Source organism: Salvelinus fontinalis, chromosome 4, assembly GCF_029448725.1.
Source record: "Salvelinus fontinalis isolate EN_2023a chromosome 4, ASM2944872v1, whole genome shotgun sequence".
Lineage (NCBI taxonomy): Eukaryota > Metazoa > Chordata > Actinopteri > Salmoniformes > Salmonidae > Salvelinus > Salvelinus fontinalis.
Window position 1 is genome coordinate 6837771 of NC_074668.1, and position 18939 is coordinate 6856709.

General features: G+C 44.0%; 1 protein-coding gene across 1 annotated transcript in view; it reads right to left on the reverse strand.

The window, feature by feature from the left end:
* The window catches only part of LOC129852749 (chondroitin sulfate proteoglycan 4-like), a gene marked incomplete at its 5' end in the record, with an annotated part of 133409 nt that overhangs the window by 17888 nt on the left and 96582 nt on the right, over nt 1-18939 (reverse strand). The window contains 2 exons of the mRNA XM_055918409.1: nt 6914-7045; nt 16444-16642. Of these exons, the coding sequence (XP_055774384.1) occupies nt 6914-7045; nt 16444-16642 (331 nt within the window). The remainder of the gene's footprint in view (nt 1-6913; nt 7046-16443; nt 16643-18939) is intronic.

Sequence of the window (18939 nt, forward strand, 5' to 3'; positions counted from 1 at the left end):
TTTTAAACAGACCACCATAGTCCCTGTGCCCGAGAACACTAAGGTAACCTGCCTAAATGACTACCAACCCATAGCACTCACATATGTAGCCATGAAGTGCTATGAAAGGATGGTCATGGCTCACATCAACACCATTCTCCCAGAAACCCTGGATCCACTCCAATTTGCATACCGCCCCAACAGATCCACAGATGATGCAATCTCTATTGCATTCCACACTGCCCTTTCCCACCTGGACAAAATTAACACCTATGTGAGAATGCTGTTCATTGACTACAGCTCAGCGTACAACACCCTAGTGCCCTCAAAGCTCATCACTAAGCTAAGGATCCTGGGACTAGACAAAAGGAACACCTATGTGAGAATGCTGTTCATTGACTACAGCTCAGCGTTCAACACCCTAGTGACCTCAAAGCTCATCACTAAGCTAAGGACCATGGGACTAAACACCTCCCTCTGCAACTGGATTCTGGATCCTGACTGAACGGCCAGGCACAACTCCAACACCATCATTTAAGTATTCCGACGACACAACAGTGTTAAGCCTGATCACCGACAATGCCAGGACAACAACCTCTCCCTCAACGATGAGACAGCCTACAGGGAGGAGGTCAGAGACCTGGCCGTGTGGTGCCAGGACAACAACCTCTCCCTCAACGATGAGACAGCCTACAGGGAGGAGGTCAGAGACCTGACAACGATGAGACAGCCTACAGCGAGGAGGTCAGAGACCTGGCCGTGTGGTGCCAGGACAACAACCTCTCCCTCAACGATGAGACAGCCTGTCGGGAGGAGGTCAGAGACCTGGCCGTGTGGTGCCAGGACAACAACCTCTCCCTCAACGATGAGACAGCCTACAGGGAGGAGGTCAGAGACCTGACAACGATGAGACAGCCTACAGGGAGGAGGTCAGAGACCTGGCCGTGTGGTGCCAGGACAACAACCTCTCCCTAAACGATGAGACAGCCTGTCGGGAGGAGGTCAGAGACCTGGCCGTGTGGTGCCAGGACAACAACCTCTCCCTCAATGTGATCAAGACAAAGGTAGATGATTGTGGACTACAGGAAAAGGAGGACAGAGAGCTTCAAGTTCCTTGGTGTCCACATCCCCAACAAACGAACATGGTCCAAGCACACCAAGACAGTCGTGAAGCGGGCACGACTAAACCTATTCCTCCTCAGGAGACTGAAAAGATTTGGAATGGGTCCTCAGATCCTCAAAGGATTCTACAGCTGCACCATCAAGAGCATCCTGACTGGTTGCATCACTGCCTGGTATGGTAACTGCTTGGCCTCCGACCGCAAGGCACTACAGAGGGTAGTGCGTACCGTCCAGTACATCACTGGGGCAAAGCTTCCTGCCATCCAGGACCTGTATACCAGGCGGTGTCAGAGGATCCTAAAAATTGTTAAAGACTCCAGCCACCCTAGTCATAGACTGTTCTCTCTGCTACCGCATGACAAGTGGTACTGGAGCGCCAAGTCTAGGTCCAAGAGGCTTCTAAACAGCTTCTACCCCCAAGCCATAAGACTGCTGAACATTTAATCAAATAGCTACCCAGACTACGTGCATTTCCCCCCCTCTTTTACACCGCTGCTACTCTCTGTTATTATCTATGCATAGTCACTTTAATAACTCTACCTACATATTACCTCAATTACCTCAACTAACCGGTGCCCCTGCACATTGACTCTGTACCGGTACCCCCTTGTATATAGTCTCGCTATTGTCATTTTACAGCTGCTCTTTAATTACTTGTTACTTTTATTTCTTATTCGTATTTTTTTATTAATATTATTATATGTTTTTTTTTTTCTCTTCTTTAAACTGCATTGTTGGTTAGGGGCTCATAAGTAAGCATTTCACTGTCTACACCTGTTGTATTCGGCGCACGTGACTAATACAATTTGATTTCTATGTGTGCCATTGAGGGTGAACGGGCAAGACAAAATATTGAAGTGCCTTTGAACAGGGTGTGGTAGTAGCTGCCAGGCGCACCGGTTTATGTCAAGAACTACAACGCTGCTGGGTTTTTCCACGCTTAACAGTTTCCCGTGTTTATCAAGAATGGTCCACCACCCAATGGACATCCAGCCAACTAGACACAACTGTGGGAAGCATTGGAGTCAACAAGGGCCAGCATTCCTGTGGAACGCTTTTGACACCTTGTAGAATCCATTCCCCGACGATTTGAAGCTGTTCTGAGGGCAAAAAGGAGGGGGGGTGCAACGCAATAATAGGAAGTTGTTCTTCATGTTTTGTCGACTAGGTGTATACTGATCACACAGAGGTCTGTGACATGGTTTATAAAACATCTCATACAGCCAATCTCTGACTGTCCTGGCACGTATGACTGGCAAACCTTCACGAGTCATGACTCTCCTCTCTCGCTCACACCCAGGTCAGCAATGTGGCCTAATAAGTCTGTAAATTGTTTTTATTTTGTCTTTAAAAGTATTTCAACTGAAATGTTCAGTGTTCAAATACTGACATTGATGGGGAGGGGGGGGGGGGTAGATGTCTTTTGTCAATATTACTGTCAAAATAAGGAACTAAAACATTGACATTCAATATAAAAATAAAAGAAGAAGAAGAAGAAGGAAGATGAATATATAGGACAGAGAATACTAGTTCCTGTTGTGCGGTTGACTTCAACCAAACAAACATTTGAAATAATGAGAGAGATCAAAAACACACAGAGTCCGACACCTAAATATGGACTGACTTTCATCAAACTGTCCACTCAAGAAAAAGCTTCAAACTGTAAACCAGAAACCTGGTTATCAGTCAACCTACTGTAAACCAGTGCCTGAAACCTGGTTATCAGTCAACCTACTGTAAACCAGTGCCTGAAACCTGGTTATCAGACAACCTACTGTAAACCAGTGCCTGAAACCTGGTTATCAGTCAACCTACTGTAAACCAGTGCCAGAAACCTGGTTATCAGTCAACCTACTGTAAACCAGTCCTTGAAACCTGGTTATCAGTCAACCTACTGTAAACCAGTCCTTGAAACCTGGTTATCAGTCAACCTACTGTAAACCAGTGCCTGAAACCTGGTTATCAGACAACCTACTGTAAACCAGTGCCTGAAACCTGGTTATCAGACAACCTACTGTAAACCAGTGCCTGAAACCTGGTTATCAGACAACCTACTGTAAACCAGTGCCTGAAACCAGGTTATCAGTCAACCTACTGTAAACCAGTGCCTGAAACCAGGTTATCAGTCAACCTACTGTAAACCAGTGCCAGAAACCAGGTTATCAGTCAACCTACTGTAAACCTGGTTATCAGTCAACCTACTGTAAACCAGTGCCAGAAACCTGGTTATCAGTCAACCTACTGTAAACCAGGTTATCAGTCAACCTACTGTAAACCAGGTTATCAGTCAACCTACTGTAAACCAGGTTATCAGTCAACCTACTGTAAACCAGGTTATCAGTCAACCTACCAGGGTATTTTACAAAACAGCACAGGAATGAAATCATCAACATGTATTGATTTTCACACAAAAAAATAAAAAAAATAAACTGAAATCTGCTCTAAAGCAATTCCCTCATAATATAGTAGCCATATCTAGGAAAACCAAAGTCTGGGCCTAATATATTGTATAAGAGGTCATACAATAAGTTTTGTAGTGATTCATATGTTGATGTAAAGATTATTTGTTGGTCTGTGGTGTATAATGAGGAGCAACCAGACGCTGTACTTGACACATTTATGAAACTACTTATCCCAGTTACTAATAAGCACGCAGCCATTATTAAGAAAATGACTGTAAAAACTGTTAAATACCCTTTGGATTGATGAGGAATTGAACAATGGTATGGTTGAGGGGGACGAGGCAAAAAGGTATGGCAAGTAAGTCTGGCTGCACAGATGACTGTCAAAAGTACTGTAAATAATAAATCATGCGACTAAACGGAATAAAAATAAGAAAATGGAGAGAGAGAGAACAGTTATAGAACGCAATGACGGAACGGTGGATTTATACGTGGCGGACTTGTACACAGGTGCTACCAACCATCCTTCTATTTCGACATACATGAGACTAACTAAGTGAAGCTACTGATAAAAATCGCTATATTGGTCAATGGTAGGTTTCCTGTTGGAAACCAGTCACAGACCATAGCATTTGACCAGAATGAGGAAGTTCAATTTATACACATTCTAAAAATATATATATATATCTGTTTCATCTATTTAGTCATTTCACCAGCGGCGTTTGTTGCCGTTTTAAGATGAGGGAGGATGATTATTTTACTATGAGCATGGACTTATTTTCTATTACAGCATATTGTATGACTGTCAATCATTATTCCATTCACCCAGTTCAACATAACATTGATAGGTTTAGGCTACTACATGATACTCTAATTTTCCCTGTACCCATCACGAGGTTGCTACAACCTAGCCTATGAGCGAACGTTTACAACGTAGGAGCCGCAGGTTGAGAGAATTTTGGTGAAAGACCGTGACACATTCAATAGCGCGATGTACACTCTTGCCTGCGTCTAGCTGATATATAGGACGTCATCATTAGTCCAACAGTTACAAACAAGAGTTTCTATTGGCCAAAGGTGTGGTCAGCTGCATTCGATGCTAGCTAAGTAAGTGAAAAGAAATATATACTACAAAATCTCTCTCTCTCTCTCTCTCTCTCTCTCTCTCTCTCTCTCTCTCTCTCTCTCTCTCTCTCTCTCTCTCTCTCTCTCTCTCTCTCTCTCGCTCTCTCTCTCCTCTCTCTCTCTCTCTCTCTCTCTCTCTCTCTCTCTCCTCTCTCTCTCTCTCTCTCTCTCTCTCTCTCTCTCTCTCTCTCTCTCTCTCTCTCCTCTCTCTCCTCTCTCTCTCTCTCTCCTCTCTCTCTCTCTCTCTCTCTCTCTCTCTCTCTCTCTCTCTCTCTCTCTCTCTCGCCCTTCATTTTGGAAGAAATGTATTTGTTAAAAACGGTTGTCTTTCCCTCTCTTTGAGTCAACTACTCAGCACATTTGATGCACTGCAGTGCTAGCTAGATGTAGCTTATGCTTTCAGTACTATATTAATTCTCTGATCCTCTGATTGGGTGGCCAACATGTCAGTTCATGCTGTAAGAGCTCTGATAGGAACTTCCTCTCATCTCATATTGCTCAAATAAACAGCAAACCTGGTTTCAGAAAACAGATAAAGCAACACCTCGCGAAACAACGCCTCTCCCCTATTGGACCTAGATAGTTTGTGTGTATGTATTGATATGTAGGCTACGTGTGGCTTTTTACAAAATGTATGTAGTTCTGTCCTTGAGCTGTTCTAGTCTAATGATGTTCTGTATTATGTCATTCTGTATTATGTTTCATGTTTTGACCCCAGGAAGAGTAGTTGCTGATTTTGCCACAGCTAATGGGGATCCTATTCAAATACCAAATAGGCTGGAGGACGTTCTCTGGAAGTTGTTATAATTACTGTGTAAGTCTATGGAAGGGGGTAAGAACCATGAGCCTCCTAGGTTTTGTATTGAAGTCAATGTACCCAGAGGAGGACGGAAGCTAGCTGTCCTCCGGCTACACCATGGTGCTACCCTACAGAATGCTGTTGAGGCTACTGTAGACCTTCATTGCAAAACGGTGTGTTTTAATCAATTATTTGGTCAAGTGGATAAATTCAGTATAGTTTATCTAAACTTTAATGTTTCACTTTTTTATTAAATTCACTGAGGAAGATCCTCCCTTTTCCTCCTCTGAGGAGCCGCCATTGCCTTTCACATCTCTACCAGTGCATATGGGGGTAGAGGCTAGGAGGAGTCCATTTTGTGATTGGCAGTGGTGGAAAAAGTCTCCAAATGTCATACTTGAGACAAGATACCTTTAAATAGAAAATAACTCAAGTGAAAGTCACCCAGTAAAATACTACTTCAGTAACAGTCTAAAATTATTTGGTTTTAAATATACTATCAAAAGTAAATGCAATTGCTAAAATATATTTAAGTATCAAAAAGTACAAGTATGAATCATTTCAAATTCCTTAAATTAAACAAACTAGATGGCACAATTGTCCTGTTTTTTTTTTAATGTATGGATAGCCAGGGGCACACTCCAACACTCAGACATCATTTTCAAATGAATTATTTGTGTTTTAGTGAGTCCGTCAGATCAGAGGCAGCAGGGATGACCAGGGATTTCATCTTGATAAGTATGTAAATTGGACCATTTCCTGTCCTGCTAAGCATTAAAATTGTAACAAGTACTTTTGGGTGTCAGGGAAAATGTATGGAGTAAAAAGTACATTATTTTCTTTAGGAATGTAGTGATGTAAATAGTAAAGTACAGATACCCCCCAAAAACGACTTAAGTAGTACTTTAAAGTGATTGGGCAAATGCAGTAGGCCTATCTATCTAAAGGAGGGGTTACTGTGGGTCACCCGGGTTAGTCCATTCCAGCCATTACAATAAGCACGTCCTTCTATAGCTGCTCCCACCAGCCTCCAGTGCTTGGAACACCTTGTTCTCCAGATTGAGTACCAGAGCTGCGTTCAGAACGTTCTGGAACGTTCAATTCAACGGAAACAGTGCTGTACTGGACGGACAGGTTTTTATTTTTTTAAACGGGGTGGGGTTGTGGGTTGGGGAACGCTGTCAGCATGGCCACTTCTCTTTAAATACGTCACTCATTTGTTGTCAAGCCACACCTCGCCACACCCATCAAACGGGAGCAAACGTACCTTAAAAAATCTGTACAAGAACGTTTTTTGGGGGGGGAAACGTGTCGTTCGGTACAAACCATTCCGCAACGTAGTAAAAGTTAAAGCGAACTGAACGCACCTCACGTTGCTAAGGGGAGGAGCTACAGAACCAGGTTAAAGGGCAAAGGGTTACCAGGAAGGCGCTATCTAGTTAAGAGGTGGAACTACCTTTTATTTAAAAGGGGAGGAGTTAGTTACCTGGGAACACCTTGAGAGGTCTGTTAATCTCCAGGCTGAGGACCAGGGCGCTGGCTGTGATGCTGAAGATCTGTCGGGGGGCAAAGTTCACGCCGTCGTTCACCTGGAAGTTGAACCCTCCAGACATGGCACCTTTTAGTGGGAACGACACAAATAAAACATTGCCCCAAGACAATAAGCTTCAAGGGCTCGTAGTTATCAAGCGTCTCAGAGTAGGAGTAATGGTCTAGGATCAGTTTTGCCTTTTAGATCATAATGAATATGACTATATGAACAGGGAGGACCTGATCCTAGATCATAATGAATGACTATATGGACAGGGGAGGACCTGATCCTAGATCATAATGAATGTGACTATATGGACAGGGGAGGACCTGATCCTAGATCATAATGAATGTGACTATATGAACGGAGGGGACCTGATCCTAGATCATAATGAATGTGACTATATGGACAGGGGGGGACCTGATCCTAGATCATAATGAATATGACTATATGGACAGGGGGGGACCTGATCCTAGATCATAATGAATATTATATGGACAGGGGGGGACCTGATCCTAGATCATAATGAATGTGACTATATGGACAGGGGGGGACCTGATCCTAGATCATAATGAATGTGACTATATGGACAGGGGAGGACCTGATCCTAGATCATAATGAATATGACTATATGGACAGGGGAGGACCTGATCCTAGATCATAATGAATGTGACTATATGGACAGGGGAGGACCTGATCCTAGATCATAATGAATGTGACTATATGGACAGAGAGGGGGGGGGGGGACCTGATCCTAGATCATAATGAATGTGACTATATGGACAGGGGAGGACCTGATCCTAGATCATAATGAATATGACTATATGGACAGGGGAGGACCTGATCCTAGATCATAATGAATGTGACTATATGGACAGGGGAGGACCTGATCCTAGATCATAATGAATGTGACTATATGGACAGGGGAGAACCTTATCCTAGATCATAATGAATGTGACTATATGGACAGGGGAGGACCTGATCCTAGATCATAATGAATGTGACTATATGGACAGGGAGGACCTGATCCTAGATCATAATGAATGTGACTATATGGAATATACTCTGGTATCTACTACTATAGTACACCCCTCTGGTATCTACTACTATAGTACACCCCTCTGGTATCTACTACTATAGTACACCCCTCTGGTATCTACTACTATAGTACACCCCTCTGGTATCTACTACTATAATATACCCATCTGGTATCTACTACTATAGTACACCCCTCTGGTATCTACTACTATAGTACACCTCTCTGGTATCTACTACTATAGTACACCCCTCTGGTATCTACTACTATAGTACACCCCTCTGGTATCTACTACTATAGTACACCCCTCTGGTATCTACTACTATAGTACACCCCTCTGGTATCTACTACTATAGTATACCCCTCTGGTATCTACTACTATAGTACACCCCTCTGGTATCTACTACTATAGTACACCCCTCTGGTATCTACTACTATAGTACACCCCTCTGGTATCTACTACTATAGTACACCCCTCTGGTATCTACTACTATAGTACACCCCTCTGGTATCTACTACCATAGTACACCCCTCTGGTATCTACTACTATAGTACACCCCTCTGGTATCTACTACTATAGTACACCTCTCTGGTATCTACTACTATAGTACACCCCTCTGGTATCTACTACTATAGTACACCCCTCTGGTATCTACTACTATAGTACACCCCTCTGGTATCTACTACTATAGTACACCCCTCTGGTATCTACTACTACAGTAAACCCCTTTGGTATCTACTACTATAGTACACCCCTCTGGTATCTACTACTATAGTACACCCCTCTGGTATCTACTACTATAGTACACCCCTCTGGTATCTACTACTATAGTACACCCCTCTGGTATCTACTACTATAGTACACCCCTCTGGTATATACTACTATAGTACACCCCTCTGGTATCTACTACTATAGTACACCCCTCTGGTATCTACTACTATAGTACACCCCTCTGGTGCCTACTACTATAGTACACCCCTCTGGTATCTACTACTATAGTACACCCCTCTGGTATCTACTACATCTACTACTATAGTACACCCCTCTGGTATCTACTACTATAGTACACCCCTCTGGTATCTACAACTATAGTACACCCCTCTGGTATCTACTACATCTACTACTATAGTACACCCCTCTGGTATCTACTACTATAGTACACCCCTCTGGTATCTACTACATCTACTACTATAGTACACCCCTCTGGTATCTACTACTATAGTACACCCCTCTGGTATCTACTACTATAGTACACCCCTCTGGTATCTACTACTATAGTACACCCCTCTGGTATCTACTACTATAGTACACCCCTCTGGTATCTACTACCATAGTACACCCCTCTGGTATCTACTACTATAGTACACCCCTCTGGTATCTACTACTATAGTACACCTCTCTGGTATCTACTACTATAGTACACCCCTCTGGTATCTACTACTATAGTACACCCCTCTGGTATCTACTACTATAGTACACCCCTCTGGTATCTACTACTATAGTACACCCCTCTGGTATCTACTACTACAGTAAACCCCTTTGGTATCTACTACTATAGTACACCCCTCTGGTATCTACTACTATAGTACACCCCTCTGGTATCTACTACTATAGTACACCCCTCTGGTATCTACTACTATAGTACACCCCTCTGGTATCTACAACTATAGTACACCCCTCTGGTATATACTACTATAGTACACCCCTCTGGTATCTACTACTATAGTACACCCCTCTGGTATCTACTACTATTGTACACCCCTCTGGTGCCTACTACTATAGTACACCCCTCTGGTATCTACTACTATAGTACACCCCTCTGGTATCTACTACATCTACTACTATAGTACACCCCTCTGGTATCTACTACTATAGTACACCCCTCTGGTATCTACAACTATAGTACACCCCTCTGGTATCTACTACATCTACTACTATAGTACACCCCTCTGGTATCTACTACTATAGTACACCCCTCTGGTATCTACTACATCTACTACTATAGTACACCCCTCTGGTATCTACTACTATAGTACACCCCTCTGGTATCTACTACTATAGTACACCCCTCTGGTATCTAATACTATAGTACACCCCTCTGGTATCTACTACATCTAACTACTATAGTACACCCCTCTGGTATCTACTACTATAGTACACCCCTCTGGTATCTACTACTACAGTACACCCCTCTGGTATCTACTACTACAGTACACCCCTCTGGTATCTACTACTACAGTACACCCCTCTGGTATCTACTACTATAGTACACCCCTCTGGTATATACTACTATAGTACACCCCTTTGGTATCTACTACTATAGTACACCCCTCTGGTATCTACTACTATAGTATACCCCTCTGGTATCTACTACTATAGTACACCCCTCTGGTATCTACTACTATAGTACACCCCTCTGGTATCTACTACTACAGTACACCCCTCTGGTATCTACTACTATAGTACACCCCTCTGGTATCTACTACTATAGTACACTCCTCTGGTATCTACTACATCTTCTACTATAGTACACCCCTCTGGTATCTACTACTATAGTACACCTCTCTGGTATCTACTACTATAGTACACCCCTCTGGTATCTACTACTATAGTACACCCCTCTGGTATCTACTACTATAGTACACCCCTCTGGTATCTACTACTATAGTACACCCCTCTGGTATCTACTACTACAGTACACCCCTCTGGTATCTACTACTACAGTACACCCCTCTGGTATCTACTACTACAGTACACCCCTCTGGTATCTACTACCATAGTACACCCCTCTGGTATCTACTACCATAGTACACCCCTCTGGTATCTACTACTATAGTACACCCCTCTGGTATCTACTACTACAGTACACCCCTCTGGTATCTACTACTATAGTATACCCCTCTGGTATCTACTACTATAGTACACCCCTCTGGTATCTACTACTATAGTACACCCCTCTGGTATCTACTACTATAGTACACCCCTCTGGTATCTACTACTATAGTACACCCCTCTGGTATCTACTACTATAGTACACCCTCTGGTATCTACTACACCCCTCTGGTATCTACTACTATAGTACACCCCTCTGGTATCTACAACTATAGTACACCCCTCTGGTATCTACTACATCTACTACTATAGTACACCCCTCTGGTATCTACTACTATAGTACACCCCTCTGGTATCTACTACATCTACTACTATAGTACACCCCTCTGGTATCTACTACTATAGTACACCCCTCTGGTATCTACTACTATAGTACACCCCTCTGGTATCTACTACTATAGTACACCCCTCTGGTATCTACTACATCTAACTACTATAGTACACCCCTCTGGTATCTACTACTATAGTACACCCCTCTGGTATCTACTACTACAGTACACCCCTCTGGTATCTACTACTACAGTACACCCCTCTGGTATCTACTACTACAGTACACCCCTCTGGTATCTACTACTATAGTACACCCCTCTGGTATCTACTACTATAGTACACTCCTCTGGTATCTACTACATCTACTACTATAGTACACCCCTCTGGTATCGACTACTATAGTACACCTCTCTGGTATCTACTACTATAGTACACCTCTCTGGTATCTACTACTATAGTACAGCCCTCTGGTATCTACTACTACAGTACACCCCTCTGGTATCTACTACTATAGTACACCCCTCTGGTATCTACTACTATAGTATACCCCTCTGGTATCTACTACTATAGTACACCCCTCTGGTATCTACTACTACAGTACACCCCTCTGGTATCTACTACTATAGTACACCCCTCTGGTATCTACTACTATAGTACACCCCTCTGGTATCTACTACTATACTACACCCCCCTGGTATCTACTACTATAGTACACCCCTCTGGTATCTACTACTATAGTACACCCCTCTGGTATCTACTACTACAGTACACCCCTCTGGTATCTACTACTATAGTATACCCCTCTGGTATCTACTACTATAGTACACCCCTCTGGTATCTACTACTATAGTACACCCCTCTGGTATCTACTACTATAGTACACCCCTCTGGTATCTACTACTATAGTACACCCCTCTGGTATCTACTACTACAGTACACCCCTCTGGTATCTACTACTACAGTACACACCTCTGGTATCTACTACTATAGTACACCCCTCTGGTATCTACTACTATAGTACACCCATCTGGTACCCCTCTGGTATCTACTACTATAGTACACCCCTCTGGTATCTACTACTACAGTACACCCCTCTGGTATCTACTACTATAGTACACCCCTCTGGTATATACTACTATAGTACACCCCTCTGGTATCTACTACTATAGTACACCCCTCTGGTATCTACTACTATAGTACACCCCTCTGGTATCTACTACTACAGTACACCCCTCTGGTATCTACTACTATAGTACACCCCTCTGGTATCTACTACAATAGTATACCCCTCTGGTATCTACTACTATAGTATACCCCTCTGGTATCTACTACTATAGTACACCCCTCTGGTATCTACTACTATAGGACACCCCTCCGGTATCTACTACTATAGTACACCCCTCTGGTATCTACTACTATAGTACGCCCCTCTGGTATCTACTACTATAGTATACCCCTCTGGTATCTACTACTATAGTACGCCCCTCTGGTATCTACTACTATAGTACACCCCTCTGGTACTCCTCTGGTATCTAATACTATAGTACACCCCTCTGGTACCCCTCTGGTATCTACTACTATAGTACACCCCTCTGGTATCTACTACTACAGTACACCCCTCTGGTATCTACTACTATAGTACACCCCTCTGGTATCTACTACTACAGTACACCCCTCTGGTATCTACTACTACAGTACACCCCTCTGGTATCTACTACCATAGTACACCCCTCTGGTATCTACTACTATAGTACACCCCTCTGGTATCTACTACTATAGTACACCCCTCTGGTATCTACTACTACAGTACACCCCTCTGGTATCTACTACTATAGTATACCCCTCTGGTATCTACTACTATAGTACACCCCTCTGGTATCTACTACTATAGTACACCCCTCTGGTATCTACTACTATAGTACACCCCTCTGGTATCTACTACTATAGTACACCCTCTGGTATCTACTACACCCCTCTGGTATCTACTACTATAGTACACCCCTCTGGTATCTACTTCTATAGTACACCCCTCTGGTATCTACTACTATAGTACACCCCTCTGGTATCTACTACTACAGTACACCCCTCTGGTATCTACTACTATAGTACACCCCTCTGGTATCTACTACTATAGTACACTCCTCTGGTATCTACTACATCTACTACTATATTACACCCCTCTGGTATCTACTACTATAGTACACCTCTCTGGTATCTACTACTATAGTACACCCCTCTGGTATCTACTACTATAGTACAGCCCTCTGGTATCTACTACTACAGTACACCCCTCTGGTATCTACTACTATAGTACACCCCTCTGGTATCTACTACTATAGTATACCCCTCTGGTATCTACTACTATAGTACACCCCTCTGGTATCTACTACTACAGTACACCCCTCTGGTATCTACTACTATAGTACACCCCTCTGGTATCTACTACTATAGTACACCCCTCTGGTATCTACTACTATACTACACCCCCCTGGTATCTACTACTATAGTACACCCCTCTGGTATCTACTACTATAGTACACCCCTCTGGTATCTACTACTACAGTACACCCCTCTGGTATCTACTACTATAGTATACCCCTCTGGTATCTACTACTATAGTACACCCCTCTGGTATCTACTACTATAGTACACCCCTCTGGTATCTACTACTATAGTACACCCCTCTGGTATCTACTACTATAGTACACCCCTCTGGTATCTACTACTACAGTACACCCCTCTGGTATCTACTACTACAGTACACACCTCTGGTATCTACTACTATAGTACACCCCTCTGGTATCTACTACTATAGTACACCCATCTGGTACCCCTCTGGTATCTACTACTATAGTACACCCCTCTGGTATCTACTACTACAGTACACCCCTCTGGTATCTACTACTATAGTACACCCCTCTGGTATCTACTACTATAGTACACCCCTCTGGTATCTACTACTATAGTACACCCCTCTGGTATCTACTACTATAGTACACCCCTCTGGTATCTACTACTACAGTACACCCCTCTGGTATCTACTACTATAGTACACCCCTCTGGTATCTACTACTATAGTATACCCCTCTGGTATCTACTACTATAGTATACCCCTCTGGTATCTACTACTATAGTACACCCCTCTGGTATCTACTACTATAGGACACCCCTATGGTATCTACTACTATAGTACACCTCTCTGGTATCTACTACTGCAGCACACCCCTCTGGTATCTACTACTATAGTATACCCCTCTGGTATCTACTACTATAGTACACCCCTCTGGTATCTACTACTATAGTACACCCCTCTGGTGCCTACTACTATAGTACACCCCTCTGGTATCTACTACTATAGTACACCCCTCCGGTATCTACTACTATAGTACACCCCTCTGGTATCTACTACTATAGTACGCCCCTCTGGTATCTACTACTATAGTACACCCCTCTGGTACTCCTCTGGTATCTAATACTATAGTACACCCCTCTGGTACCCCTCTGGTATCTACTACTATAGTACACCCCTCTGGTATCTACTACTACAGTACACCCCTCTGGTATCTACTACTATAGTACACCCCTCTGGTATCTACTACTACAGTACACCCCTCTGGTATCTACTACTACAGTACACCCCTCTGGTATCTACTACTATAGTACACCCCTCTGGTATCTACTACTATAGTACACCCCTCTGGTATCTACTACATCTACTACTATAGTACACCCCTCTGGTATCTACTACTATAGTACACCCCTCTGGTATCTACTACTATAGTACACCCCTCTGGTATCTACTACTATAGTACACCCCTCTGATATCTACTACTATGGTAAACCCCTCTGGTATCTACTACTATGGTAAACCCCTCTGGTATCTACTACTATAGTACACCTCTCTGGTATCTACTACTATAGTACACCCCTCTGGTATCTACTACTATAGTACACCCCTCTGGTATCTACTACTATAGTACACCCCTCTGGTATCTACTACTATAGTACACCCCTCTGGTATCTACTACTATAGTACACCCCTCTGGTATCTACTACTATAGTAAACCCCTCTGGTATCTAATACTATAGTACACCTCTCTGGTATCTACTACTATAGTATACCCCTCTGGTATCTACTACTATAGTACACCTCTCTGGTATCTACTACACCCCTCTGGTATCTACTACTATAGTAAACCCCTCTGGTATCTACTACTATAGTACACCTCTCTGGTATCTACTACTATAGTACACCCCTCTGGTATCTACTACTATAGTACACCCCTCTGGTATCTACTACTATAGTACACCTCTCTGGTATCTACTACTATAGTACACCCCTCTGGTATCTACTACTATAGTAAACCCCTCTGGTATCTACTACTATAGTACACCTCTCTGGTATCTACTATTATAGTATACCCCTCTGGTATCTACTACTATAGTACACCTCTCTGGTATCTACTACACCCCTCTGGTATCTACTACTATAGTATACCCCTCTGGTATCTACTACTACAGTACACCCCTCTGGTATCTACTACTATAGTACACCCCTCTGGTATCTACTACTATAGTACACCCCTCTGGTATCTACTACTATAGTACACCCCTCTGGTATCTACTACTACAGTACACCCCTCTGGTATCTACTACATCTACTACTATAGTACACCCCTCTGGTATCTACTACTATAGTACACCCCTCTGGTATCTACTACTACAGTACACCCCTCTGGTATCTACTACTATAGTACACCCCTCTGGTATCTACTACTATAGTACACCTCTCTGGTATCTACTACACCCCTCTGGTATCTACTACTACAGTACTCCGCTCTGGTATCTACTACTATAGTACACCCCTCTGGTATCTACTACTATTGTACACCCCTCTGGTATCTACTACTATAGTACACCCCTCTGGTATCTACTACACCCCTCTGGTATCTACTACTATAGTACACCCCTCTGGTATCTACTACTATAGTACACGCCTCTGGTATCTACTACTATAGTACACCCCTCTGGTATCTACTACTACAGTACACCCTTCTGGTATCTACTACTATAGTATACCCCTCTGGTATCTACTACTATAGTATACCCCTCTGGTATCTACTACTATAGTACACCCCTCTGGTATCTACTACTATAGTACACCCCTCTGGTATCTACTACTATAGTACACCCCTCTGGTATCTACTACTATAGTACACCCCTCTGGTATCTAATTCTACAACCACTAGAAGACTAAGTGTGTACAGGTTTAGGATCAGGTCTTACCACTGTGGACGAACAGCAGCTGTCCCAGATGGATGTGCTGCAGGGTGAAGTTCAAGAGGGGCCTGGTGAGGTCGCTCTTCAGCGCCAGGTGGCCATTAGAGGGCGGAGTCACTATCACCTGCAGCTCCTCAGGGGGCGTGTCCTCATCCTTGGCATCCAGGTCCTCAGAGCGGATCTCTGTGACAGACCCCACCCACACCTGGGGAGACAACCAATCGAATCACTTACAAACTTGAGGCAACCAATCAAATCCGTATATCTGTCACTGACCCCATCCACGCCTTAGGAGACAAGCAAATCAATCACATTCAAAGGCATTTTGTTTTCGACATTTTAAAATCGGTCAATTCCAATATACATCTTACTCTCAGATTGTTTAAAAGCCCTCTTCACAACACGTCACAAAGGGTTTTACTGTAACCCAGCCAAGCCCCAGCTGTTATTGGAAGCAAGTTACTAAGAGAAGGCTGCTCAGTACACCGAAGTGGTATTTGAAAAACAGCACTAACAGCAGTAATTAGCACTGGAGTGGCCTCTGACTTGTAGTTTGTCTTTTCATGTCAGGACTGAAACCGCTTTTAAAAAGACATCTCGGGAACTCTGACATTTCTGACTTGGAAACTCGTAGAACTTGAGTTTCCCACTTTGAAAATATCAGAATGAACCAATCCCACATTTAAAATATATATATATAAAATACTCCTGTTTACATTCTGTAGTATCCCTCGTTCACGTTTAGTGCTTAGTATATAATGTTGTAGTATACAAGAGAACGTTACTAAAGTTATACTACAACAGGTTGATCCAAACCGTTGTAAAAAAAGCCTATGATGCAAAAATGGGCATCTTGTTTTCTGTTCGCTACTCATCCAGTGTCCCATCAGCCCAGCCAGCCAATTCATAAACTTGATCTCCACTGTAAAACAAAAAGCATCAAGACATTATCTCCCCTTGCTTTTAGCCTAACATGTGGTTTGGCTAGAAGCAAGCTCGGCTCAGCCTCGTACCTGGAAGCAAGCTCGGCTCAGCCTCGTACCTGGAAGCAAGCTCGGCTCAGCCTCGTACCTGGAAGCAAGCTCGGCTCAGCCTCGTACCTGGAAGCAAGCTCGGCTCAGCCTCGTACCTGGAAGCAAGCTCGGCTCAGCCTCGTACCTGGAAGCAAGCTCGGCTCAGCCTCGTACCTGGAAGCAAGCTCGGCTCAGCCTCGTACCTGGAAGCAAGCTCGGCTCAGCCTCGTACCTGGAAGCAAGCTCGGCTCAGCCTCGTACCTGGAAGCAAGCTCGGCTCAGCCTCGTACCTGGAAGCAAGCTCGGCTCAGCCTCGTACCTGGAAGCAAGCTCGGCTCAGCCTCGTACCTAGAAGCAAGCTCGGCTCAGCCTCGTACCTAGAAGCAAGCTCGGCTCAGCCTCGTACCTAGAAGCAAGCTCGGCTCAGCCTCGTACCTGGAAGCAAGCTCGGCTCAGCCTCGTACCTGGAAGCAAGCTCGGCTCAGCCTCGTACCTGGAAGCAAGCTCGGCTCAGCCTCGTACCTGGAAGCAAGCTCGGCTCAGCCTCGTACCTAGAAGCAAGCTCGGCTCAGCCTCGTACCTAGAAGCAAGCTCGGCTCAGCCTCGTACCTGGAAGCAAGCTCGGCTCAGCCTCGTACCTGGAAGCAAGCTCGGCTCAGCCTCGTACCTGGAAGCAAGCTCGGCTCAGCCTCGTACCTGGAAGCAAGCTCGGCTCAGCCTCGTACCTGGAAGCAAGCTCGGCTCAGCCTCGTACCTGGAAGCAAGCTCGGCTCAGCCTCGTACCTGGAAGCAAGCTCGGCTCAGCCTCGTACCTGGAAGCAAGCTCGGCTCAGCCTCGTACCTGGAAGCAAGCTCGGCTCAGCCTCGTACCTGGAAGCAAGCTCGGCTCAGCCTCGTACCTGGAAGCAAGCTCGGCTCAGCCTCGTACCTGGAAGCAAGCTCGGCTCAGCCTCGTACCTGGAAGCAAGCTCGGCTCAGCCTCGTACCTGGAAGCAAGCTCGGCTCAGCCTCGTACCTGTGACAGCAGCGCTGTTGTTTAGCACGCCCTCGTGTACAATTGCTTTATTTAAAAACCTATTTATTTTATTTATTTTATTTCACCTGTTTTTAACCAGGTAGGCAAGTTGAGAACAAGTTCTCATTTACAATTGCGACCTGGCCAAGATAAAGCAAAGCAGTTCGACACATACAACAACACAGAGTTACACATGGTATAAAACAAACATACAGTCAAACATACAGTCAATATACATCTCTCTATCCTCTATCTTGTTCAGATGTGATAGTCGCGCCCACTATTTGGCCTCACCTGATCTTAATGAGTTCGTGTTTACTTTGAAACGGGGTTTGTTTGAGTAGCCTAAAACGAACAGCTTTGTATGTGTAATAAAACATGGTATGTTCGCTCTCACCACTTGGTGGTGCAGTGAACTATTTCCATGGACGGAGAACTCCAGATCATAGGTTTGAATCTCACTAATGCGTGTCA